Genomic DNA, 13509 nt, shown 5'->3' on the forward strand with positions numbered 1-13509 from the left:
AAGGCATGATGGGTTTTGCGTGTCTTTTACTGATGCTTCTATTCTAGACAATCTTTGAGGCAGGCCAGGGTTGACCAGCAGAGCATTGGTGTTTGTTCCGAGTCACTGAGGTACAGAAAGGCACTCCACCTTATTCCTGCATGATAGCAGGAAATTGTGTATTTCCTGAAAAATGTGGCTGAAAAGGGAAAGATAAAATCAGGTTCATATCTTTAGGTTATCAAACCTTGTTTACTGACAAAGTGGAATGGTTTTGGGTTTTGTTTTTGGTTGTTTCCTTGTTTTTTTTGTTGTTGGTTTGGGGTTTTTTTTCCTCATATGCTTTTCAATGCATCCCCATGCTTACCAGTGCAGAGTAAGCACAATGATCATTTTTGCACTGGAATGTCTGGAAACAGATGTGTGTATTGTCAGGAAAATGTGAGTTTCCATTTGAAGCCTTATAATAGGGCAGATTGAAATGTCCATCACTACTGGACATTCTGAGCAGGAGAGCTTGTGTGCATCAGTTTATTTTTTAAGAACCAGGGTCTTTTAGTCTGAACAGAGATGGGAGTTTTCTCTTAATACGCTTGGTCGAGGCAGGGAGGGCCTTAAATTAAGACTAAGCTGAAGGAACCCAAAAATTTGTTATTTGTACCCTGGAGTTACTAAAAATTTTAACTGAGTAATTGAAGAGGAGAGAACATAAAAAAAAAAAAAAGTCATTGTTGAGCAACTGGAAAAAAATTATTTCCACCATTTAAGCATTAAATGTTATAACATTTTAAGTATAAAACACTAATTGGTGTTTAATGCAGCCCAGTAGTTTGAGCCTTACTCTGTTTCTAAGCTGGGGTCATGTTATGATCACTTGTATTTGAACTACTGTTAACTTTCGGTTTTGTGGTTTAGTATCTCTTTTTTTTTTTTTTTTTTTTTTTTTTTTTTTTTTTTTTAAACGGAGGTATAAAAGTTTTCCATGTTGGGTGCAGTGTGTTTTAGCTTTTAGAAGTTCAGGGCTGAATAGAGTGTCTTTTACATAGAAAACAAATATGTGATTACTGGATGTGGATGTAGCACCTTGGATTCCTGTCCCTGCCCCCCCCCCCCCCCTTTTTTTTTTCCAACAATTATTGCTAGAAAATTGTAGGCTGTGTAACTTATCTCAATGCTATGAATATTGCTGCTTCCCCTCCCTCCCCCCTTTTTACCCCCTGGAGTTTTCCTACTTTACTGTTAACTCATAAAAGTGCTACTTAGGACACTTAGCTGAGAGACTGGCTGGAAAGCCAAGTTCACCATCTTCTGTTCTCAAAATGTTATTTGAAGAATACTGAAAAATTGGAGTCCGCCAGAGACAGAGAATGTACTTCCAATGATTGGCATCCATCTGTTTAGTTTATGCAGAAGTTTTAAACTATGACTTGTTTAGCTTTATACAAATGGAAAACCTTGGGAAAGGACGGTTCTTGTAGCAGACAAATTTATTGTAAGCTAATGATTAGATGTATAAGGTGGATCAACTGGGATAAATATTTGTCTCATTAAAAACACACGTAGCTTCTCAGATAGTTTGGCAGTGTTTTCAATGGCTTTTGTATTATTTGGTGTTTCAACCTCAAGAGGGCATCCCTTTCTAAGGTATGTTTGAACTGTTCAAAGAAGAATTTGGTGAGGTTCTATGCTCTGTGTTATGCACAGGTTAGATGAGACGGTTATTATAGCCTTACCTATCTTTAACAACAGATTAACTTTCCTCTCCTAGATTATAGTCTATTTCCATCACATCTGAGAATAAACCATTATTGGCAGTCATCTGATTCAAGAGGAAAGAAATAAATTGGTCGGAAAATAAGCTATGTATGGATTTCATCTTTTGGGAAAACAGTTTGTTTAGGTGTGAGACAAGTGTAAAGGAGACCAGAGGGTTTTGTTTTTCCCACTTTTTTCCTTGAGTGTGCTGGAACATTACAAAAAGCTAACTGAGAAGAGCACTTGTGAGTCTGGTTGCTCTATATTATGAACCAAACCTGTGCCGTTTAACCTCTCCTACATAATGCATCCTTCCATTTAGTAGGGACTATATGCTTACAAGGACAAGTCACACAGGGTATAGGCATCTGTGCTTCATTCTCTCTCTCATAAGATAGCCTCTTACCTTTTAGAAAAAAAGTAACGCACAAGAAAAAATTTTACCTTCGTGGATTAGAGCTGTGTTCATGATTCTTTACTTACATTGGCATTGCAGTTTCTCAGACTTGCATTTAGATTTCATTATTCAGTAGTTCAGGATTGAATTGTTCTTTCTTCAGTATCTTTTAAAACTTCAAGAGAAAGGCTTTTCTAATTTTATCTTAAATGTTTGGAGAACATAATCTGTTTCTGTTTTGTCAACCTAAAATACAGAAGACTTCTGTGAGGGATTTAATTAGGTTTATTGCCTTTACAGATTCTCTATCTATTCCTCTGAAAAAGATGCCTTAGTCCTTCTGACCATTGAAATGACCTTTCGTCACTGTTACCTCACCTTGTATAGTTTCAGTTGCAAATCTCCTTTTTGAAGTTTAATACTGCAAATTTTGTAAGAATGACATCATATTTAAAAATTGCTCTTCCTTTCCACCAAAATTGAATTTTAGATGTTCTGTCTAGCACAAATAAATTTTTCCAGCACTCAAGACAGAATATGTGACGAATACTGGGTATCTGTTAGGGTTTACAATGTATGTTTCATCATGTATCTTGATTTAAGAAGGTGCATTTTCAATTTATGATGATATCAAGTGAAACAACAAAGATAAAGATTTCAGAATGTCCCACTTTCTTACAGCTTATACAAAACCCACTAAATCAAAAAGCATAATTCTGTTTTCCAGTCTTGAAGCTCCATTCTTTTTGAAAGCAATAGCAATTGCATATTCAGAGAAACCAAATGCTTTGGGATAAAAAAAAAAATGTAGAGCCTATCATCTCATCTTCTCTCAGACATCCTAGAAGCTGGGCTTCTAGTCATTCTTATACTTAGTGAGTGCTTTGGATTGCAATATTCCAGTAGCCATTAAGGAAAGGACACTCAGAGGTGCAGAAAAAATGATTGTTGCTCTTTACCTTATCCACGGTGTCACAAAAAGATATTACATACATCTGTGGATCTTGATACACTTAACACTAAGAAAACAAGCTATTAGGGTGAGATTTTTTCTTGAAATAATGTATCCCATAGCTCAAGAGATCAAGATTATTAACAATCCTAGATCTGTGCAAAATTAGTAAGTTGCTTCACTGAGTTCTTAGAAGTTGATTAACATTTTGGCTTAAAGTTCCACTGTTTTCCTTGGCAATGTAGAAGTATTTTGGGTCAACATGAAATGCAGTATCACCAAGAGAATTGTTGTAACATAAAATCGACTTTATTAGTTTGATATAAGAATTACTAAGTGGGGTTCTGTAGGCACAGTTGGTGGTTAGATTGTCACAGTGACCTGTTCTACCTCAAAATCTGTGAGCCAGTAGTAAGATTGTACAGGTGGTAGCACGAATCTCATACTATCAGGGAAGTTTGTATGGCTGTATGGAAGAACCCAATGCCATGGCTCTCAGTAGTTGCAGAAAAGGAAACTTCCAGTTGATGATGGGATAAACTTAAGTCCCAGTTTCCTAACTTGATCAGTGCATCTGACCTCAGTGAAGTTAGGAATCTGTTGTAATCTGGAAAGGAAAAAACTTGCCTCATGCGGAAAAAACTTCTGATGTCTGTTTTGAATGCTTTCCACTAATACTGTTGAAGAAAAGAAAAAGGGAAGGAAAAAAAAAAAAGCTGCTCACTGAATGAGCATTTGCGCTAGAGGGGTAGAAAGTTTTCCTGTTTGTTTTTGGTGGTTTTTTTTTTTAATCTACTCCATCTCTGCCTTTTGTAAAAGAAATCTAAGCAAGTGATGTTTATGCAACCTGCTCATATACCTCCACTTTTGAACAGATGTTTGTTTTGAAGACCTGGAAACTATAAATGTTATAGTTAAAAGCCCCTCAGAGACTTGAGCAAATTGATCACAAATATATCGTCATTGGTTTTTACCTTATGGTGAAGTTTGTGAGAGAACGAACAGCGTGACGATCGGAAGTTCCCTTCGTACTCTCCAACCAGAAACAATGTCTTGTCATTCAGCACCTTTCTTTTGCCTTGAGGCATGCTAAGCATTTATATGCTTATACATTTTATGTTAATTCCATTGAGGGTTTTTTCCTCTCAAATGAAAGATAGTAAATAGTGAAAGTCATAATTATCCTTAAGTTTTAACCTGTTCTTACAGCCCAACAACTTATTGTTCAAAAAGGGCTTTATTTAGTACATAAGGCCAGTATTTTTAAACTGACAAAACCAGGTAGTGAATTTCAAAATTATTCTTAAGGGACATTGTTAGGATTGCTACTATATTTGTCAAGTGTGTAACAGAACGGAATATAAGATACTTTTAGTTTCAAAGAATTTACAATTCTGAGAGATAAGGTATTGTGAAGGGAAAGTGGAGGTATGAACTAAGAAAAGTAAACAATGGGTTAACATCACAGCTAGGAATTAAACTCTAGTTCTGAGTCGTATATTCCAGTGCTACACTGTTCAGATAGAGCAGGGTTTTCTGGAGAATGTTATGCTGTACTGAAGTCTGGGTAGGAGACTATTGTCTATAACTATAGTTTGTGCACCGCTGTAGAAGAGCGAGGCACTAAACACAGAAAGATAGAATGGTTAAAGTGCTTACTGTTTGAAAGCTAAAGCATTAAGTAAGGGACTTTTTAATAACTGTCAAGTATTGAGAATAAGGAAGGAGTTTATTTCTGAAAATTAGTCAGCTTATTATTAATAGGCAAGAAAACAAACATTGATATTTTATCTAGCACTGTAATGTCTAAAATTATCTGTGCTGGTTAAACAATTTGGCCAACCTATTTCAAAAGAGGCTACGTGAGCTACAGAACTTGGGCTGTTCTGGAGCAAAGACTAATCTGAACTCCTGACAAGAAAGAACTGGAATGGAAACTTCACAGAAGTTATAATTACAATACATGATACTAATTAGATAAGTGAACTTCAGATAGAGATATTTCAGAGGATCCAGATATTTTTCTCTTCCTGTAACTGTCTAGTATTTCCTGTAACTGTAACTATTTAGTAACCTTACTAAATAATTTTTTTAACCTGTGCAGTTTGACTGAGTTAGCTTTAAAGCTGAAAGCTGATACTGTGTGTTTGCCTTAACAACAGCTGCAAAAACTCTTGGGGTATGTGTATGGATATTTGACATACAGAAGAGTCATATGTTATAACCGTTTAGTCTTCTGGTGCCAAATACATTTTAAAGTATGTAGTAGCTCATTATCACTGGTATCAGTCCAAATCTATTTTGATGCAATTTGATACTGGAATAACATAGGAGGTTCTATCTTTTGAGTTCTTGCACTGATTAATATTGTGGGTTTTCAACAGCAGCTTTATTATTTCAAAGATATTCATGTTGAACAAGGACTAAACTTATGTTTTCTTTCAATCCCTAATGGCAGACGTTCTGTTGTGCTAAAAAAAAAGGGGGGGGGGGGGGGGAGGGGAAGACACGACACACGATCAAACCCAAACTTTCAGTATGTATGTAGGGAACTTTTTCCAGCTTTTTTTTTTTTTCCATTATCTTTATATTTTTGTGCTTACTTGCTAACACTGACACAGGTAAGAAAAATTAACACGCTGTCTCTGTTGGATAAAATAGACTACAGAGTAAACCATTGCTTCTTAATGTTTTAGCTTGCAATAATTTTGTAGTAATAATGGAAAGGAAGGATATGCAAATATGTACCAGTACAGTTAGAATACTATAGTCAAAAATAAAAGGAAATATGTAAACTGGAATATTTTGAAGTTATTTTGAATTTTCTGTTAAGTTTTGTAACATACGGTGTTAAATGGTCTAATTTAGCCCATGTTGTTTCTGGTGATAAGAAAAGGAAAAGTGCAGATAAAAATGTGTTGCAAACCATCGCTGTGTTTTGATGTACAAAGTTGTGGCTACCATATTGTAGAAAAATAAATCATCCCATTAAAACATTATTCAGTTCACTGGTTCTCAACCTACTTTTCCCCTCTTCTCTGCTAGTTTAAAGTCCTCTTTCCCATCACTGCTCTCACAGATGTATGAGTATTTCCACTCTGATTCACTGCGTGCTCTCCTGCAAAATGAATGTGGTCATTCACAAAATTCACAATATCTATCCCTCTTAAATAAAAAGAAAGAAAAAGACAAAAAGCCGCCACCCTTACTGCCCCCCAAGAATACAAGAAACAAACCAAAATAACCTTGTGAAGTTAGTCATGACCCTGACTCAGTCTAGCCTAATGCTCCTCCAAATTTTGCCTTGCATGTTCAAGCAAATTTGTCCTGCACTCTTAACCTAGGCCTTCTCTCCTTACGTAGTCTCTGTGCCCTCTGTCTACACTGAGGTATTACAGGGAGTTGCTTCCTCCCATATGCCCGTGCTCAAACCAGCCTGGTCTTTGGTAGTACACAACCTAAGAGAAAGTATAACCCTGCATGGGGATTTTATTTTTTTTTTATTTGTTACATCTTGTTTGTTTGTTACATCTTGTTTGTTTGTTTTTTAAGTCTACCATTCCTCCTGTCCCATCTTACTGTTGGAGAAAGGGAGAGTATGGGGCAGAATTTAAAAGATGCTTTTCAAAAAATGTTTTTTCTTAACATTTTTCCAAGCCTAATGACAGCCCCGTGAAGGCTCCTCTGTGTCTTGGCAGTGGCTGATGGTAATATACCAGTAGTAGATACCAAGGAAAGGGTGGGGCAGGGTAGTGGTAGGGTAGGGCATGGGTCGTGTAGTTTCTCAGAACAGTTTCCCAACTCTTACTTTGTGGCTCAGGGCTTCTGAAAACAAGAGGGCATCCTGTTATTTGATAGGCCTTCACAGATTTTTGTATTTAGTAGTTTATCTGTTAGGTTTTTATTTCTTTTCTAGTTATACAAAGTTATTCTCCACAGCACCTTGAACTTGCCATCTGTTTACGTTTAATGACAAAACAACTAATGGTATTTTTAATTTCTATTACGCATTTAGCAAACAGCTTAATTTTTTATTATTTGCCAATAGATTAAAGTTAACAACTATAATAACAAATAATGCATTTTAAAATTCAATAATAATAATTTAAAAAAAACCCTAACCCCTGTTAAGAAGATAAATCCTGAATTCTGCTAGTCTTTTGGCTGTGGCACAGGTTTAGACCATTTTGTAGCCTGAACTGCTTTCACTTTCTGTCCCAGTGTCCTCATCAAGTTATGAGAGGTAGAGACTAAAGCCAGATAGAATATATTGAAATGTCTTCCTCTTCCTCCTTTCGTCCCTGCCTGAAATATAATTGGTACTTCAACAGGAAAGTTCAGTCTCCAGTTTTGAGAATCATTTGATTGGCCAAAATTATTGAGACTGTTGAGATTACTTGTGTTTAGCAAAGCTTGAAACTTCTAATGAACTTAAAACTAATCTTGTTTTTCAGACTGAAAACCTAGAGAGTACAATAACCATACCAGATATCAGATTACATAGCAACCCTTCAGCTTTTAATGTTTACTGCAATGTCCGCCATTGTGTGTTGGAGTGGCAAAAAAAGGAAATATCTGTATCTTTGGCTTCAAAGAACAGTGTACAGAGTGGGGATTCGGACAGTGATGAAGAAGAGGAATCCAAAGAGCCACCTATTAAACTTCCAAAGGCAAGTAACTGGATATTGTTTAAAGTGTGCCGTGTGTGATCTAAAGTTGGTATGTTCTTTGTGGGGAATAAAGAGCCAGCTGATCAGAAAATAGATATAGTTTTATTTGTAGTACATCTAATCCAGAATCATCTGATTTGATGAATTAGGAAGATCTGTGTACCTGCCAAATAATTAATTTTAAAGTCAATTAAATGTTAGCTAAACATTCAACTTGCACTCCTTTCTAAGTACTGGTACTTGAAAATAACCTACAGCCTCAAAAGTCTGCACAAAATGCAAATAAGGCAGCTCTTACATCTGTAAGAGGCTACTAGCAGGTATGATAAAGGGTGCTTTCTCTTGCTTTACCCCCAAAAAAGAATAAATCTTTCTGATACTGGAATTCAGTTGGTGGAGTGTTTTCTAAGATGATTTGCCAGGTATATGTGTAATTGCTGTAACTGTCAATTATTCTTACTACCTTATTTTTTTAATCTTTCCCCTTTTTGGCTTTAGTGCCTTTTGGCACTGATAACTATAGATAGCTAGTAGTGCACATTAATGCATGTGGACACTATAGTTCAACAGTTAGGGTAGTTTTTTTACTGTTTGCTACTTTTGTGCTTATAGTAGGATTAATGGTGGAAAGTCAGAAATAATCTGTATAGGAGTTACTGATTTTTTTTTCTTAATTTTTTTTAATTTGCTGATTCACTTGTTTTGTACTATGTAACTTCTGTGCATTCAGTTTTGTTCATTGCTAGTTTATTAATGTTATGAATCCTGCTTCTTTTTGTTATTCTTCTGAGTCAAAGCATATTCAGAGTAACTTTCCTTGTTTGTATTTGCTCTAAAAATACTGAATTAAAAAGGTTGTTGCAGCAGTGATTATGTAGAATGTTCTAGTTGCTTAGAAAACTAGAATTTTATAAATGATTGTGTTTAGTATTATCTGAAGGGCAAAGTTGGCACTCTGGAAATAGTGGTGGAGAATTGTAGAGGAACATAACTAAGTCAGGTAACTGCAACTTGGTAACTGAAATTTCACAGTTGATAGTTGCAAAATAATGTGCAGTCAGTAGAAATAAAATTAGCGTTGCTTATGAACTGCATCTAACTCCTTGTGGATTATAGTAAATGAATCAGCAAGTGTTTGTAGATGCTTAATTTAAAATTTTAAGTAAAAGGCAACATAGCTATTAGCAGTTATAAAGAACGGAATGGAGTTTTAAAGAGATTTTGAAATTAAGAGGTTCAGTGGAGGATGAGATTTACCAGTGATATGGACAGAACACTTGCACGTGGAAACTAAAACATTGGTATTGTTAAAGGTGTTGGAGAGTTTATCAAAAAGAGACTTGGGAAAGTGGTGCAGTTTTAAAAAGATAGTGGCTTATAAAAAATGGTATGGAAACCCTTTTCCTTTCTCAAAACAGGAAATCAGTGAGCTATTTTGTTACATTTAATACAGCAAATATAAAATCGATGAAAATCAGTATGCTTTCAAACTACTCCTTTTTAGCAAAGAACCTACAAAATATCAGAGTTCAAGAATTTTTACTGATTCAGCAATGGCTTAGATGCTTGGTACAACCTCAGTGTTTTTAATAACTATCTAGCTAATATTGGATTGTTTAGGTCCCTCTAAGGACACTTTTTATTATTAATTTCACTTGCATCCATACATTTGAAAAGGCATCCACTTGGAGCTGTCTCACAGGTAGTAAAACTTTTAGAGGCTATCTCTGTAAATGTCTTTGTATCCTGAATATCGGTGTCTGTCTCATGCTTTGAGTATACTATGGTCTGGTTCTTATGTATAATCAACAATATTGGGTTGGGCTTAGTTTGTTAAATATAAAGAAGAAACTTATTGACGTTTCTAAGGCTTACAGTATTTACTAGACCAGTTTCTGAAAGTAATCGTTAGCTTATTAACAAGAATACTGATGTCTTTTGAGTTTGACAGTGAGGTGAAAGTCAGGTTCAAAAAAAGGTGTAACCAGGATTTGTGCTTTTCCAGATTCTCCAGAGTTAAACTGGTGAAGTTAGTCCTTGGTGTGGGTTGGTCTGTTTTTTGTTTGTTTTTTTTTGCAAAAATTCTTCATTTAATTGAGAATAAGTTGAAAACATTCTACTTTTTATGCATCTTAGGTGTTCTATTGAAGTATCTTTTTTTTTTAATCTTAAACTTGCAGAAGTCATGTTTGTTAGAGCTTTTATTTAGAACACATTTTGGAATTAAAAGTTGTCTTATGCAATTTTTAACAAATGTTAAAAGAGACACAGAGACACAATTTGCTGGTCTTCAGATATTAGCACAATAAAGTTTGTGTTTTGGTTGTGTTTGGACAGTTCAGTAACTTGCTTTGATAGCTTTTAATTTTTGGATTTACATGAAACATTTGCCTTTGCCTGACTTATTTATTTAGTACCTTTGCTAATGATGGGGAAATCTTTCTACTGGAAATAGGGCAGATTCAGTTCTACTGATTTGATTTGCAGTTGCTCCCGCCCCAGTATTAAAATTAACACTGGGTTACGGATGATCTGCAAAAGCCATGTACTAAAAGGAACAAATGCTGGATTAAGGTGGCGTTAGCTGACTAAATATTCTTTGTTCCTGCAGTGGCATACATTTTGATGTTTAGCTAATGAGCTTAAGCAAAAATGAAAATTTTTCAAGTTGTAACAAAAAATAAAAATAATTAATCTCTAGAAACTGACTTTAAGTCTTCCAAAATTCATTAGGAGGATGTGTTACCTGTGTAAAGTATTTTTTGTATGTATATAATATACATATAAATTAATGCAGAGAATTAAATACACAGAGTATTATCTATTCTTAAATAAACATAGAAATGTGGGTATCGGGTAATTATGAGAGAGGGAAGACAAAGGAAATAAAACAATAGTGTAGATAAGATTTGACGAAATAGGAGTTTTTTGAGGAATTAATTATGGGTCATAATGTCTGCATCCAGGCTAGAATTTTGTGTTACCTTCGTAAGGTGGGCTTACGCTTCTGATCCAAAGTCTCAGAGAGGTTGCAAAGGGAACGGGAGGATGGTTGCGTGGAGACCATCAGTGAGAGCTGGCAGGCTGTGACACAGACTGAGGCTGCAGGAGTGCTTGTTTTGGCTCAGAGACCCTTCAGAGAGCAGCGAGAACAAGCTTAAGATGTCTTGAAAAGAACTGTTTGCTTGTTCTGTCCTTCAGTGCACAGTATACATACATACATACATACATATATATATATATATATATAAAGGTGAAGAGACCTGTTTTAAGAAGCCTACCCAGTCTGTTGATCTCAGATACTAAAAAAACCAACGTAAAACCTGCGCAGATCAGGCAAAATCCCAGCGGAACTATCCATTGTTGATTCTTACTGTAGTGGAAGTTCACCAAATTACTTTCTTCACTGTGTTAGGTTCTCTGCTTTTTCCAACTGCCTCTGTCAGCTGCTAGATGAGGTCTCCTGTCTGAAGGTTGGGAAGAGTAGAATAAACTCCTCGGTTTCTCTCAGAGATGCTATTACTGAAAAGAAAGGGTATTTCTAAAAATGCACTACAGTGTATTTTATTCTTTAGCCTGCAAGATGATGCTGAGTTTTGGATCCTGGAAAAACCATCTGTGCTGTTATTTTGTTGACAGTTTTTTTTCCCCTGTAGATTCCATGCATGTGTTTTCCCCAACTCCATTGAAGATATGAAATGTAAGGTGCAATTTGCAGGAAATTGTTGTTGCACTTTGAAGACTTGATTTGATTATGTTTCTATTCTTCCTCCAAAAATCAAACAGGTGGTAAAATAATTTCTGAAAGACAGGAATCGAAATAAATTGAATGACAGCAAAGACAGTTACAAGGCATCTAGTAGAATTTATAGCTGACTGTCAGAACAGATCTGTTTTAAGCATGAGTGGCAGTCCATTAACAATTTTATTTATTTTCACATTTCAGTCTTTTTCCTTAGGTTTTAATTGGGTGAATCTATATTAAACACTCTAAACATTGGGGCTTGCTCTGCTCCTGACAGAAACACATACTGACGTTTTGAAGATATGGTTGCTTATTTGTAATGAGTTAACCCGGTTCATTTTTCTTTCATCCTCATCGTTATTACGTACTGAGTTTGAGAAGGAAGTGACGGGGAACAGTCAGTGGCGAGAAACATAATTGTAATCTCAGAATATTCAGGAATGCTAAGAAGGAAAGTTAGGAGTGGCTGTAACAGCGCTCTTACAGATGTTGTATTAGTTGGCATAATGCACATCTGTGATGAGTACAGACGGAGTTTTAGTGACAAGTAATTAATCTTTATTTTTTGTATTGTCGTAAGAGCAATCTCAGAGGCTTTGGAGGGGAAAGTACTAGTGCTGCCAGTATCAGCTGTCAAACGTATCATTACTCAAGTTGGGAAGTCAGGTTGCAAGCCAATTCTAGCTTGCTGGTTCACATTAACGAGCAAGGAAAAAGGAAAAAGAGGTCTGTCAAATGAAGTGTGAACTCAATAGAAATTAGAAGGGCTCAGAGGCACAGTTTGTCTTACACTGTCCAAAAAATTTTGTTTCCTTATTTTTTCAGGGAACTATTTCTCTGCTTAGATACGCTCTTTCATATAATGACATTACTTCTGTGTAATATTTGCTAGTACAGTTGTGTAGGTGGATTCTTGATTTTGCTTCTCTTTTGGGTTACCATTGTATTCTGTATTACATTTTTGTTATTCAAATAACTGTCTTGTTCTGTGAATATTGGGATATACCTTTACTGATGAAGACCCAAAAATATTATATTAACAGATATTCTGAAATATCTGTACTTCTTTAGATCATTGAAGTTGGATTATGTGAAGTCTTCGAACTGATAAAGGAGACGAGATTTTCTCATCCATCCTTGTGTCTCAGGAGCCTACAAGCCCTACTTAATGTGCTTCAGGGCCAGCAACCAGAAGGCCTGCAATCAGAGCCTCCTGAAGTCCTAGGTAATAACTCATCTGTTACTGTATTTGTATTAATATACATCTGTTATTGTATTGGACAGAAGAAAATGGTTCCTAGCAAGTATTTGTGAGATAGTTACATGCTTGTTCTCAACAGACTGACTTTATTCTGGAGTGTAAACTCCTTATGGTGTATGTAACTAGTACTTTCTCAGCATAAATCTTTTGTAGAACAGGAATGTTGGCATGTAACGGGGTGTGTGTGTATATATATATATAAAAGCCATATTTTGTTGCTGCGTAATGCAGAATTTCACTGAAACATAGTAAACCTTACAACCTTACAAATTGTGATTAATTTGTCTTACTGAAGCTATAAAATACTTGGCCTTATTGGAAAGTAGTTCTACAGTGAACTTCTCTTGCAATCTGCTGTTGTAATCTAAAGCTTAGCTATTTAATGTTGTAATTTATATAAAGCTGCTAAACGAAGTGTCAGAATTCTCGCTTTTATTTCCTCTGGCCATCCAAAAGTTTCCCTGAAAACTGATTTTGCTTTTAATGATATTGAAAATAAAAGTTGAAGTCCTGATGGCTTTGAATGTATGATTGATTATGTCCTTTAAGTTAAAATCCAATTATTTTTGTGAATTCATAGTTTTTACTGGTTTATAGAACTGCAAGGAAGGCTAGGCTGTAGCATCTGTTGTTTAAAAATAAATTAAAAAAAATATATCTTAAGACTTTCTATGTATTTTCCTATGTTATGGCTCAACAGTATTCTATTTCCAAAGATGATAGTAATTTGCTACAGAAAGCTTTTATTTT

The 13509-nt window shown here is 35.4% G+C and overlaps 1 protein-coding gene across 12 annotated transcripts in view; it reads left to right on the forward strand.

Moving 5' to 3' along the window:
- Positions 1 to 13509, forward strand: part of MYCBP2 (MYC binding protein 2) — a 216002-nt gene that overhangs the window by 28992 nt on the left and 173501 nt on the right. For all 12 annotated transcript variants that reach the window (XM_076362465.1, XM_076362483.1, XM_076362491.1 and 9 more), the window contains exons 3-4: positions 7538 to 7753; positions 12570 to 12723. In XM_076362465.1, coding sequence (XP_076218580.1) covers positions 7538 to 7753; positions 12570 to 12723 — 370 coding nt within the window. The remainder of the gene's footprint in view (positions 1 to 7537; positions 7754 to 12569; positions 12724 to 13509) is intronic.

Source organism: Aptenodytes patagonicus, chromosome 1, assembly GCF_965638725.1.
Source record: "Aptenodytes patagonicus chromosome 1, bAptPat1.pri.cur, whole genome shotgun sequence".
Lineage (NCBI taxonomy): Eukaryota > Metazoa > Chordata > Aves > Sphenisciformes > Spheniscidae > Aptenodytes > Aptenodytes patagonicus.